At 39.3% G+C, this 14,058-nt stretch overlaps 1 protein-coding gene across 3 annotated transcripts in view; it reads right to left on the bottom strand.

The window, feature by feature from the left end:
* SH3BP2 (SH3 domain binding protein 2) overlaps positions 1–14,058 on the bottom strand; it is a 43,144-nt gene that overhangs the window by 9,334 nt on the left and 19,752 nt on the right. For all 3 annotated transcript variants that reach the window (XM_073000986.2, XM_020811220.3, XM_073000985.2), the window contains 5 exons: positions 12,193–12,332; positions 11,897–11,999; positions 10,241–10,358; positions 8,641–8,711; positions 7,168–7,256 (listed from right to left, as the gene is read on the bottom strand). In XM_073000986.2, the coding sequence (XP_072857087.2) occupies positions 7,168–7,256; positions 8,641–8,711; positions 10,241–10,358; positions 11,897–11,999; positions 12,193–12,328 (517 nt within the window). In that variant the 5' untranslated portion in view covers positions 12,329–12,332. The remainder of the gene's footprint in view (positions 1–7,167; positions 7,257–8,640; positions 8,712–10,240; positions 10,359–11,896; positions 12,000–12,192; positions 12,333–14,058) is intronic.

Below are 14,058 nucleotides of genomic sequence, written 5' to 3' on the forward strand. Positions count from 1 at the left end.
TAACTTGGGAAATTCAAGACATAATGAAGATGAAGATAACAGAAAAACAGTTAAAGAATGGCAGATCCTGATCAACAAGTACTTTAATGGAAATAAAAGGGCTAGTATTCATAAAAAATGGTGGTACATGTCATCAAAGGAAGGAGGCCTAGGTATATCCAACATTAAGCTATATTATAGAGTGAATCAATGAAGACATGTTTCAGATATGTATTATATTAAATAATAAAAACATGATATGTAAATTATTTGAAAGGAGCAGAAGTGAGGAAAATTTGGAGAGTATCCTGTTCAAAGAAAAAATTTGGGAAGAGATTGGTAACATAGCAAACCCCTTTCTGAAAACTTTGTTAGAAAGTTGGCAAAGCTATAGAACAGTGTTGAGCCCACCAATTTCCCCTCTGACTCAGGTGGCCGACACAAAGAAATTCCCAGAAAATCTTAAATGGAGAGGAAAGTTGTTAATAAAGGATGAAGGGATTATAAGAATTAAGGACTGGATGGAAAAGATTCAAGATAAAGAGCAAATAAGAGAGCTGATGGGAGAAGAGGAGACCTCATGGTTGAACATACTCCAAATTTAAAAAAAATGGACAAAGGGGTGGAAAGGGAGTGGAAAAGGAAGGAAGGGAAGGGAAGAAAATTGACAAAGTTTGAGGGGAATGTAGAAAAAAGACAGAAAGGGGAAATAATAAAAAATAGGAATTATATTGTAAGGAAAATATATAAAAACTGGTACAGCCAGAATATGAAACACCCATAATAAAAGACTTGTGGCAGGAGGATAAGAGAAAGGAAATTAAAGGGGAAGAATGGAGCAAGATATGGAATAAAAGAATAATGAAAAATATGTCAGTAAGAATTAAAGAAAATTGCTATAATGTGTCATGGAAATGTTATTTAACACCAGTTAAGTTAAACATAATAAACAAAAATTTATTATCACTGTGGTGGTTTTGCAAAATAAGAAGGAAAGCATGGAAGATGATTTTAATGATATAAGGGATATAATTAGAGTTGATACACAATTGTCTCCTATGATTGCCTTATTGAATATTGTTAATGAAAAACAAGGAAAGAGGAAAGAAAAAGAGTTAATTACCATAATGGTAATTGTGGCAAAGTTAATAATTGCAAAGAATTGGAAAAGTGAAAATCAGATTAATATGGAGGAATGGTTCAGAGAAATATGGAATATGGCGATTAATGATAAATTGACTCATGACACGAAAATAAGATGAATGTCAACAGTGATTTTAGAGAAATATGGAATGCATTTTTGGAGCATGTCTTGAGCAAAGAGAAGGGGCACACACCAAAAGCATAATTCAGTTCTTTAAAAAACCTCCGGTTTATGAATGTGGGATATTGTGCTACTGTATCCATGATTCAAAAAGCCAGGAAATGGCCCAATATTGCCACAAAATATCATGCCTACATTGCCAGCAGGAAAAAGGATGCCAAGCTTTACACAGCAAAGGGCAGCCTGAATGCTGACAATACCAATGGCAGCAGTCAAGATGGTCTACAGGATACCTTCTTCTGCTCACTACCATTTGTACTTGTAAAACAGCCCTGATAATTGCTTTGTGTTTGGGTGAGAAGTGGTTAACTGATGAAAAAAGGGATCAGCTTCTGGGATTTTCTCTTGTGTGGCGTCACTTTGTGAGTGGTAGTGGCGCTGGGGGACTCCTGTTCAACACCTTGACCACTAGCCTGTGGAGTGTCTCAGGGTCCCAGGGTTCCCCACACTATTTCACATATACATGAACAACCTGAAAGAGGCTGCCCAGAATGTTGTGGGTTGGTACCACCAGTGTGCTGATGACACCCAACTCCATCTGCTTTTTAAGATCTTCCAGGAGGCCTTTCTCTCAGGCCCCAGTGTGTACTCCCCACTCATCCACACGTGGCACGGGTTCCCTTCCCCCACCCCTACTGGCTCCCCCACTCAGCCAAACACAGATTGGAATGCTATGTTCCAATTTCATATCCTCTTCTCTGAGTTAGGCAAGCTGAGGAAGAAAAGTTGTATTGGCCCAAATTTCTAGAGATATGTTGTGTACATATTTTTTCAAAATATGTTCCTTTGCTTTTTGAAATTAAAAAAAAAGGAAAAGGTTGGAGTTAGCAAAGAATGACACTGGAAAGCAAGGTCAAAATCACACATACTATGGGAAAGGAAGATAGTGAAGAAAGAGAGGGACAAAAATCAAGTCATTTGAAATGCGGTGTTGGTAGAGATACTAAATATTGCCAGAAACGCAGAAAAGTGGGTGCTCAGTAAAGTCAAGCCTGTACTCTCACTCGAGCTAAAACGATTAACCTGAGTCTATCCTACCATTGCACATATAATAGAAATGTGTACATTCTAAATGACTGAACTATTTGCATAGCATAACATTCTGACCAATCAGAGTGTACCTGGAGTCATAATTTCTGTGTTTTAATACATGAGCACAAATGGGGCCTTTGGCCGGACAGTGGTTTGGGGATCATCCTAGTTAAAAATCACATGGATCCATGAGGATCCATGCATCAGATCCATGTTTTGCACCACTGCAAACCATGCACTGAGAGATCCGTGATTTATGTGATGTAATCTATGGGCACAGATGGGCCCTATTATTGAATACTGTACTGGTTTGGCGATGGTAAAAACCTGTGGATCCAAGAACTGCTAGACAGCTCAGTGGTTTGAGTCCCTGGCTGTGAAGACTTCCCCACTGTGCTTCTTTGTCAAGGACTGGACTTGATGATCCACAGGGTACCTTCCATCTCTGCAGTCCTAAAGTTGTTGTCCATGGGCCCTACAATTTGATAATGGTTTGGGGGAAGATCCTACATCAAAATAATGTGGATTCCTGGAAGGCCATGCATTAGATCTGTGTTTCTGCACCACTGCAAAACTATGCGCTCAGGGTCCCATGATTTCTGTGGTGTAGCCTGTGGGCATAATTGGGGCCTATGAATGGACACTGGTTTGCGGATGATCCTTCAGAAAGATCATGTGGATCCATGAACATCTCTGACTTATATTGGTGTTTTGCGCCACTGCAAAGGCATGTGATGGTGGACTTTTTATTTGTCTCTTGTAGTGATGGGACCTATGATTCGGCAGTGGTTTGGGGACGATCCTGCAGAAAACTTTATGTGGATCCATGAGGATCTGTGCTTCTGATCCTTTTTTTGTGCAACTACAAAGCCAGACACTCAGGGATCCGTGATTTTTCTGGCGTAGTCTGTGAGCACAGATGGGGCCTATGAATGGACACTGGTTTGGGGATGATCCTTCAGAAAGATCATGTGGGATCCATGATTTTTGAACAGTGGTTTGGGGATGATCGTACATCAAAATCATGTGTATTCATGAGGTGTTTTTGCACCAGTTCAAGGCCATGAGCTGGGGAATGATTTCCATGGTGTAGCCAATAGCCACCAATGAGGCCTATGATTGGACAGTGGTTTGGGGGATGATCTTGCATGAAAATCACATGGATTCATGGGGATCCATGCATCAGATCCATGTTTTTACACCATTGCAAAGCCATGCAGTGGGGGAGCCATGATTTCTGTGGTGCACTTGGTGGGTACAAATAGGCTGCATGGTCTAATATAGGCCTAGGGAGGATAACATCTAAAAATCATATGAAATCATGTGGATCCATAAATCTATGAGTAAACTGGGCAAACATACTCATAGGTAAATTGGGTAAAACATGCTTTGAGACCATTCAAAGTCACAAAGGGGAAAAAACCAGTAATTTCACAGCTTAAATGAGTAACCTGCTCTATATTAGTATCTATTTCTTAAAATAGCTTTAAAATATTTCTACAGGCAGGAGCTAAGAATGTCTGGCCAGGAAGGAGTTGAATTCTTTCTTTTACCTTGTAGGCTATGGCAAGGTTAAAAGTGACAGGCACCTGCTTGGTTGGCTGACTGGAGACACATTTGATTGGCAAGGATGCTATGCAAATGCTTTCAAAATTGTCAGAAGTTATTTAAAAAGGAAGCGATTTTAGGGGTTTAAAAAGCAATAATTAAAGGGTCTCAATTTGAGCCATGAATGGCCAAATTCCTGTGGATTAAAAAAAGAAACAAGAGGTTAAAATGGCTGTTTTTCTCCCCAGGTTTGCAAATTTTGTCTTAATTAACTATTTAGGACCTTGCTATCTAGAGGAATGTCTCCTCCCACCTAAATATGCCCGAATCAATCGTACTAGCCAGGAAGGGTGGCTGAGGGGCTAATGCCGAGGGAGGCCTGGAGAGAAAGAACAAGAAACCGGGCCTTCTCAGCAGTGGCCCCTCGCCTTTGGAACAGGCTGTCCACAGAGATCTGCCTGGCTCCCTCACTGGGTGTTTTTAAGAGCAAACTGTCTTTTTAGGCAGGCTTTCCCTTCTGTCATCACCTAATTACTTTTTCCATCTTGAATTATATTATTACTGTTGTCTTTATTTTATTATATTGTTTTTACTTTTATGTATTATTGTTAGCCACCCAGAGTAGACTTTGGCCTAGATGTTTTTGTTGTTTAGTCGTTTAATTGTGTCCGACTCTTCGTGACCCCATGGACCAGAGCACGCCAGGCCTCCTGTATTCCACTGCCTCCCAGAGTTGGGTCAAATTCATGTTGGTAGCTTTGATGACTGTCCAACCATCTCATCCTCTGTCATCCCCTTCTCCTGCCTTCACTTTCCCAACGTCAGGGTCTTTTCCAGGGAGTCTTCTCTTCTCATGAGATGGCCAAAGTATTGGAGCCCCAGGTTCAGGATCTGTCCTTCCAGTGAGCACTCAGGGTTGATTTCATGCAAAATGGATAGGTTTGTTCTCCTTTGCAGTCCAGGGGACTCTCAAGAGTCTCCTCCAGCACCACAATTCAAAAGCATCAATTCTTCAGCGGTCAGCTTTCTTTATGGTCCAGCTCTCACTTCCATACATCACTACAGGAAAAACCATAGCTTTGACTATTCGGACTTATGTTGGCAAGGTGATGTCTCTGCTTTTTAAGATGCTGTCAAGGTTTGTCATCGCTTTTCTCCCAAGAAGCAGGCATCTTTTAATTTCATGGCTGCTGTCACCATCTGCAGTGATCATGGAGTCCAAGAAGGTAAAATCTGTCACTGCCTCCATCTCTTCCCCTTCTATCTGCCAGGAGGTGATGGGACCAGTGGCCATGATCTTAGGTTTTTTTGATGTTGATCTTCAGACCCTTTTTTGCACTCTCCTCTTTCACACTCATTACAAGGTCCCTTAATTCCTCCTCACTTTCTGCCATCAGAGTGGTATCATCTGCATATCGGAGGTTGTTGATATTTCTTCCAGCAATCTTAATTCCAGTTTGGGATTCCTCCAGTCTGGCCTTTCGCTTGATGTATTCTACATATAAGTTAAATAAGCTGGGAGACAATATATAGCCTTGTCATACTCCTTTTCCAATTTTCAACCAATCAGTTGTTCCGTATCCAGTTCTAACTGTTAGTTCCTGTCCCATGTATAGGTTTCTCAGGAGATAGATAAGGTGATCAGACACTCCCATTTATTTAAGGATTTGTTATAGTTTGCTGTGGTCCACACAGTCAAATGCTTTTGCATAGTCAATGAAGCAGAAGTAGATGTTTTTCTGGAACTCTCTGGCTTTCTCCATAATCCAGCGCATGTTAGCAATTTGGCCTCGAGTTCCTCTGCCCCTTCAAAATCCAGCTTGTACTTCTGGGAGTTCTCGGTCCACATGCTGCTGAAGCCTACCTTGGAAGATTTTGAGCATAACCTTGCTATCGTGTGAAATGAGTGCAACTGTATAGTAGTTGGAGCATTCTTTGGCACTGCCCTTCTTTGGGATTGGGATGTAGACTGATCTTTTCCAGTCCTCTGGCCACTGTTTAGTTTTCCAAACTTGCTGGCATATTGTGTGTAACAACAGCATCATCTTTTAAGATTTTAAATAGTTCAACTGGAATGCCATCACCTCCACTGGCCTTGTTGTTAGACAAGCTTTCTAAGGCCCGCTTGACTTCACTCTCCAGGATGTCTGGCTCAAGGTCAGCAACCACACTATCTGGGTTGTCCGGGATATCCAAATCTTTCTGGTATAATTCCTCTGTGTATTCTTGCCACCTCTTCTTGACGTCTTCTGCTTCTGTTAGGTCCCTCTCATTTTTGTCCTTTATCATGTTTATCTTTGCACAAAAGGTTCCTTTAATATTTCTGATTTTCCTGAACAGATCTCTGGTTTTTCCTTTTCTATTATTTTCCTCTATTTCTTTCCATTGTTCATTTAAGAAGGCCCTCTTGACTCTCCTTGCTATTCTTTGGAAGTCTGCATTCAATTTGCTGTAACTTTCCCTATCTCCCTTGCATTTTGTTTCCCTTTTCTTCTCTGCTATTTGTAAGGCCTCATTGGACAGCCACTTTGCTTTCTTGCATTTCAGGCACTCTGTCACTAGATGGGTGGGGTATAAATAAATAAATAAATAAATAAATAAATAAATAAATAAATAAATAAATAAATAAATAAATAAATAAATAAATAAATAAATAAATAAATAAATAAATAAATAAATAAATAAATAAATAAATAAATAAATAAATAAATAATCTACATTTTTCATCTCTTTTCAGTTACCTGAGATTTCTGGTCCCTTCTGTCTTTATGGGGGTAAAACAGTGTTACATTTTTTTAAATTACAACTTAAAACCCCTTTGCTCAAGTGCCCCCAACTTTGACACAGAGCAAGAGCAGACCTTTTGCTATATCCATGCCAAATTTGGTGCTGATCTGAGGTCCAGCTTCATAGTTTTTGTTTGGGGCACTCCAATCTTGATTTTGCTTGTAAAATCCTTTTTCAGGCTTCCTCAAAATATATGGCACAACAACCATTGTCCCATGATCAATGTATTTGTGGAGAGATATGGGGAGGCACAAACTGTAAAGTGCTGTACTACAATCTAGTCCTGAAGGGGAGGGTGGTACTGGGTGAAGAAAATATGTAAAGAGTGATTTTGTACAAGAATAGTGAATTCAAGGGAGTGTAACATAGTTTATGTTTGATTCTTTACTGTCTTTTTCCTGTTTGTTATATCAATATATTTTTAAAATCATGTTAGTGTTTAAAGAACAAAGTTCTGTTGTTTTTAATGGGAAGGATGTTCAAAATTATGCTCTGACCTGAATTTTCTATTGAATGTTGAGAGTAATGTATATTAACAGGTCGTTCTACGGAGCCATAGAAACTATCAGCATCTGAACCGGAGTCACTGGAAACAAAAGGAAATTGGTTTTAGTTATGGCAGTTGCACAGTGGCTTTAGGGGGAACAGTAAAATTAAAGCACATTGATGGCAGAACGATGAGGCACCTGTAAAATTATAATACTGACAAAACAGAATGGTTCTAGGAAACAAAATTGTTTCAGAATGTACAGCAAGACTTCAGAATCAAAGACATATAAGGTTGAAAGTGTCGTATGGTGTTGTCTTGCACCATACAAATCCCACACTAGTTTGTTTGCGCTTATTTGATTCCATCAGCACAACTTGATATGGTTCTGTAACTGAATGTGCATCATGACAAACTATAATTTTGTATCCTGCAGATAGAAATATAAAGCCACTGAAGATGTGCAGGCAAAGAACAGGTGAGATGAAAGGGAGAGCAGCTCTGTAATTACATGCACAGTAGTTAAGCTACAACACATGCATGCTGGGTACATTAACAATTAAAGATGGGCACGAATCAGCAAAATGATGATTTGCTTTGATTTGTGATTCATCAAGGTTGACGAATTATGAATTTATGATTTTTTTCTGACAAATCAACAAATTGATTCATCAATTCATTTCTCACTTTAAAACCCTATAAAATGGCCTCCCAAGCACCTGGAGACAACAAATTCACAAGGAAGCTTCTACTGACTCTCCTTTACAATTTCTCCAAGTTTGGTGAAGATTGGGTTTCAGGCATCCAAGTTATACACCCACAAATTATAGCCAAACAAAGCAACAAATCAAAAATGGCTAAAAATTCATTAATTTGTATTTATCATAAAAATTCATTAATTTGTATTTATCAGGCACACTGAGTCATACAAATACAAATTAACAAATTACCAATTTTTGGATGAATTTAGTGATTCATTTTTAAATTTTTGCCCATCTCTACTAATCATGCATACAGTTATGACTGTACTAGCAATATAAAAAAGCACTGAAAATATAAAGACAGTGGTCAAGCTTCTGCTGCATGGCTGCACCAGGACAACTAGAGTGAGGTTGTTAGCAGTGGCAGATTACTGATAATTAAGGAGTTCTTGTTTCTGTGCAAACTCATCTTATTGTGCAGGACACACACCCAACCCAAAACTGAAGCAGGAACTCTTTAATTAGTGGCAATTTGCCACTGCTAGTGATGTGATCCACATTGCACCAGTGGAGGAATGCCACACAATATTGGCCAATGATTTGTAAATCTTTTTAAGGGTAGTATGTAGTTTTCCTTTTGTTCAGGAGTACTGTAGTTACAGTTATTCACAGGTAAATAATAAATTCTACCAGTTTTCTGTTCCAAAGAAGCTCTTTACAAGGATATTTCACTGCAAGTTACAAGAGTGGCAAGGGCCACATCTATATCAAGAGGCACATACCTTAAATCAGTTCCTGCTTCTTTCTTTTCATGGTAGCGATCTATTTCTCTCCTAAGTGAGGCCATCCAGTCCTGAAAGGCAAACATTGTGTTTTCTACATAAAACACATATACTGTATTTATTCAACATTTTAAAAATACAACTGCACACCCAGTTATGAACCATGTAATATTCTATTATCTTCTGTTATCTAATAATAATAATGTCTGAGGGGCTAATTTGACTTTTTAAAAACACCAAACATGTATCATAAATATGTAAGTAAAGAAGTTACATTCTGAACATTGCTAGACAGGTAACTGTAATTTATTCTCTGACTGGATTACTGTACATCAGTCTGCCCGTGAAGATGGCTCATAAGCTTTAGCCACAGTAATATGTTGTAACCAAGACAGACAAGCAGAATCATATTATGCTGGCCATAATCCTAGTAGTCAGTTACTCTGGTGTTAAGAGCAATAGTGTAAATTGCAGGAGCAAATTTTCTCCATTTGCTGTTCGTATCCGTGGTGACACAGCACCTTGTCAACTCTCAGGCATCACTGGTTCTGATGGAACAGCACTGGCTGCCTGTTTAGTGCCACAGTAAACTGAACGGCCAGTGCCTGCTTTTAAAGCCCTAAATGGTTTCAGACCTAAGTATCTTTAGGAGTACCTTTTTCTGCACCAGGTTGCCAGTGACCTCAGGAGAGTTTCAAGATGGGAGAGAACCTCCTCCATTATGGAAGTCCCAATAGTGGAATATTGTCTGAACAGATGTGTAATTGGAGACAACTGTTTCCACACCAGCGCCTTGGCTAGAAATCATAACTGGGTGAATCTGTTTGTCTTACTAGCATATTTCTTTGTTTTTATTGTGACAATAACTATTGTTTTTGTTCTGACTATATTTGTACTTTCATCCATCAGCCACCTAGAGTGGTCCTCTCGGACCAGATAGGTGGGGTATAAATCAAATAAATAAATAAAATAAATCCCTCTTATGCATATTTTCCCTTCCTTTATCATCTTTTAAGTGCCATGAGGACATCATTCTTTTTAGCCAGGTCTTCTAAATCAGACATTCTCAACCTTTTTTAGCCATGGCCATAAACACAATATAAAAAAATACAGGCCAAACCAGGACTGCATGCATTGCATAAGAAACTTCACAATGTAATGTGTGAAAAAATTGTTTCCATTCTGTGGTCCCCTTCTAATTTGTCAGGGCCCCTGGTGAAAATGGCTGCAATAACTAGCATTTTCAAATAAGATTGTTACAGGTTTTCTGCTGTTAGTTTGGCCATGTTTTACTTTGTTTTATTGCATTTGAATATTGTACTTTATTGTATAGAATTACCAATTTTATAATTCTCCAGAAAATGTATGTTGATAAGTGGTCTGATAAAGATGGCAAACAAATAATTATGGTGAAAGAAAATAATCTGCTTCCTTCTTCCAAAGGCCAAGATGTATGGTGGTAGCAGCACCCAGAAAGAATTAATCATCGGTCAAAAATACAGATTGTTATTTCATTACAATGAATGTAGCCTAAGCAATTAATCTGTCTTCAAATCTCATGTTCATTTAAATACGTTATTTAAACCCTATATGTTTTCACCTTCCTTTCATCTTCAGAGGAGGCAGAAAAGAACCAGGTCCTATGTTTCTTGCTAAAGTGAACCAACTTGAAAGGGAATACATTGCTTGATGTTGTCTCTTCTGCTGCTCTCATAACCCTGCACAATAATGACATTTTAAAAAAATTGTGTTGTTTGTAAAAAGAGTAAAATATACTTTTCCAGTACAATAAGATCTTTCATATGTCTAAATGAAATACCATATTTTTCTGTGTATAAAAAGATACTTTTTCCGAAAATAATTAAAGAAAAATTGACGGTCTTTTTGTATTCGGAAGTAAGGAGGGATCCCTGTTTCTCCCTCCATGTTTTGCAAAGAAAATGGAGGGGGAAAGCGATTCCTATTTTCCCCCTTCATTTTAATTGGAAAACATTTGGAACAAAAATGAAGGGGGAAAGCAGCAATCGCTTTTCACCTGCATTTTCTTTGCAAAACGTGGACGGGGAAAACTGCTATTTGCAATGAAAAAGCAGGAAAGAAAGAAATTTTGATTTAGTAAAGTGGGGGGTGTTTTATCCTTAAAATTGATTATAGGCTTGACTGTGCTGGGGAAGCCTGCAAAGACAGGCAAGTCCTAAACTTGCATCTAAAAATTTTTAATTTTTAATTTTATTTATATCCCGCCTATCTGGTCGGGTCAGGACCACTTTTTAAAAATAAAAGTTGCTGGAGCTTATATCATATCAGAGGGATGAGCATTCCCCATACAACACCAAATGCTCTGTTTCTGTCTTCTGCTGTGTAGAAGCAACACAAATGGGAATTGCAGAGAGGTTTAGGAATATATACAACTAGAGATGGGAGTATTTGTATACGACTACTCCCGTACAGGTGGCGATAACGAGGGTCCGGCTCCCTGGGGCCAGACCATCCGCTCACAATTCCACCGCTGCTGCCAGCTCCATGATCTTTCCTATCACTCCAGAGCTCACGGTCGGCTCACCACTCCTGGCAGGAGGCGGGACGACAAGCCTGCCTGCCAGGTTGTAGAGTGGCTCGCCGATCGCAAGTTCTTGCCACCTGTGCATGGGTATTCGTATATGGATACAGATACCCCATCTCTATATACATATAGAATATATACATATATATTTATCTACAAGTAGAGAGAATACTTCAAATAAACTCACTTTGTTTTGTGAGTTGTTTTTGTCATCGGAATACTTCATCTATAGCTGATTTCTCAGGACCAGCTTTAAAGGAATGTGTTGCTGGAAGGACAGTATTTTATCAGAATTTAATTAATTGCAAACCAGGTGTTTCACCTAATTTCATTTTCAAAGCTCCAGTGTCTGTCTGTCAAGCAACAAGCTCCCCTTCCCTCTTTTGAAGATCTAGAGACAACCACGAACCAAAATTATTTCTTCCCCATTTCTCCTTCCCCTATAGAAAGATCCTCACATCTGCTGAACTACTTGTCACTCATTATCCTCACCAGAAAAAAATGTCATCTGGTGAATGCAACAAATGTACTCTGCAAAAGGTGAGTGTAGCAAGTATATCTGTTGAAGTCTAATGTTAGCATACAACAAACTCACAGAACAATAAATACTTGCAAACATCAAAGCAGATACAAATTTTCCTATCATGAAGTAAGAGACTTGGGTTCAATGTGGAAAACTATATTTGCACTCACCTATTATAGCCCTTCAATGAGAAGGCACCCTGAGGAGATGCAGATGTGCTACTTTTAAAGTAGTAAATACAACCCTTGTGGATAATTACAAACCTCAGTGGCCCTGAAACAAGATCAAGGGGATGGAAAGAGGAGGGGAAAAAGACATCAGATGGGGTTAAACTGAAAAGTAATTTAGTTCACACCATCAGCAGCATACTACATTCTATAACATTCCAAGATACTTGTATACTTGTCATTAGGATTAACATTTAAGATTGCCTGAAATTCAAATTATTATTTTCCTCCCAACTCACACTTTAAGAGTTGAAACTGAGTTCCTCCTTTTTTGTGTAGGTATCCTGATTTGGTAACACCACCAGGCATGGTCAATAGGTTCTGTGACCCAATAGCCTTCATTGGGACAGGCCAAGATGTCTCTTCTGAGGTCATTGTTCTGAAACGTATAAGAGAAATTTTGAAAGAAATGTAAGATTTTTTTAATGGACATCCTTAATTTCGTTAGAACACATATGTAGCCTTCTCTGTTTATTTAATCTATGGTTCATGTTTGTTATGTAAAGGAATAGTTCATGCATATTAATGTTGCTGGGAGGCGGAGCCGAGACAGATGCTATAAGAGCCGGAGCCTGAATCAATATTTGGGGAGTGTGTAGAGAGAAAGAGACCAGAGTAATAGAGTGTGTAGTTTGGGAAATTTAGATGTGATTAGCTACTGAAGATATTTATGAATCTCTGTAATCAATAAAGTTTTATTTAAAAGAAATTGAAGTGTGGACCTGGATCTTTCTGAATTAAATGGTGATTTAGAGATCGCCTGGTGGCAGCAAGTGTAAAGAGTGAGGTTTGTTTGCCTTTGTGTGCTCTGTGGCTTGAAGGTCAAGCAAGGGGCACAAGGGTGGACGTCACAATTGGTGACCAGCGGCGGGATATGAAGAAATCCAGTGAAGCCCGAGTTGATTTCCAAGAAATCCAATGAAGCCTGAGTTGAACTCAAAGAATTCCAGTCAAGCCTGAGTTTAAAAAGAATTTTCCTTGAGTCAAGGGTAACTTTGACGCCACAACATATAATTCAGGATGGCTGTTTTAGACACCTGATAGAAACTGGAGGCAGTGACAGATTTTACTTTCTTGGGCTCCATTATCACTGCAGATGGTGACAGCGCCCATGAAATTAAAAAACACCTGCTTCTTGGGAGGAAAGCGATGATAAACCTACACAGCATCTTAAAAAGCAGAGACATCACCTTCCCGACAAAGGTCCGCATAGACAAAGCTATGATTTTTTTCAGCAGCAATCTATGGAAGTGAGAGATGGACCATAAAGAAGACAGACTGCCGAAGAATTGATGCTTTTGAATTCTGGTACTGGAGGAGACTCTTGAAAGTCCCCTGGACTGCAAGGAGATCAAACCTATCCATTCTGAAGGAAATCAACCCTGAGTGCTCACTGGAAGGACAGATCCTGAAGCTGAGGTTCCAATACTTTGGCCATCTCGTGAGAAGAGAAGACTCCCTGGAAAAGACCCTGATGATGGGAAAGTGTGAAGGCAAGAGGAGAAGGGGACGACAGAGAACGAGATGGTTGAACTGTTACAGTCATGTTGACATCACCTGTCCGTCACTGCTGAAGCTGTATGTCATCTGCCAATAGCGTGACGGAAGGTGGGACATAAGGGGTGGAGCTAGTGTATATAAGGGGAGTGAATGGTGTGAGTGCTTTAGATAGGGATTTAAGATAGGGCTGGTTAGGGACCAGATAGGGTTAAGCTAGGAAGGTTAGGGCTTGAAGACATTGTGAAGTAAGAACTGTGCTATCTAGTGAGGGTCTGTGAGAGAGTGTGTGAGAGTGTTACTTTATTACTGTGATTGCCTTATTATTTTTCTTCAAGTGATTTACCATTCCTTTTGTTGTTCTCAATAAACATAAGTTCTTTTATTTTAAAATCATACATTGGCCTGAAGTATTATTTGAGGGAATGGTTGGTGGCAGCGTGAATTAAGTGTGAGTGAGTGTGACGTAATAGCCCCTTTGTGACGTATGAGGAGGCTGTTATGCTTTTGATGCTTTTGAATTCTGGTGCTGGAGGAGACTCTTGAAAGTCCCCTGGACTGCAAGGAGATCAAACCTATCCATTCTGAAGGAAATCAACCCTGAGTGC

Source organism: Pogona vitticeps, chromosome 5 (assembly GCF_051106095.1).
Source record: "Pogona vitticeps strain Pit_001003342236 chromosome 5, PviZW2.1, whole genome shotgun sequence".
In the NCBI taxonomy this organism is placed as follows: Eukaryota; Metazoa; Chordata; class Lepidosauria; order Squamata; family Agamidae; genus Pogona; species Pogona vitticeps.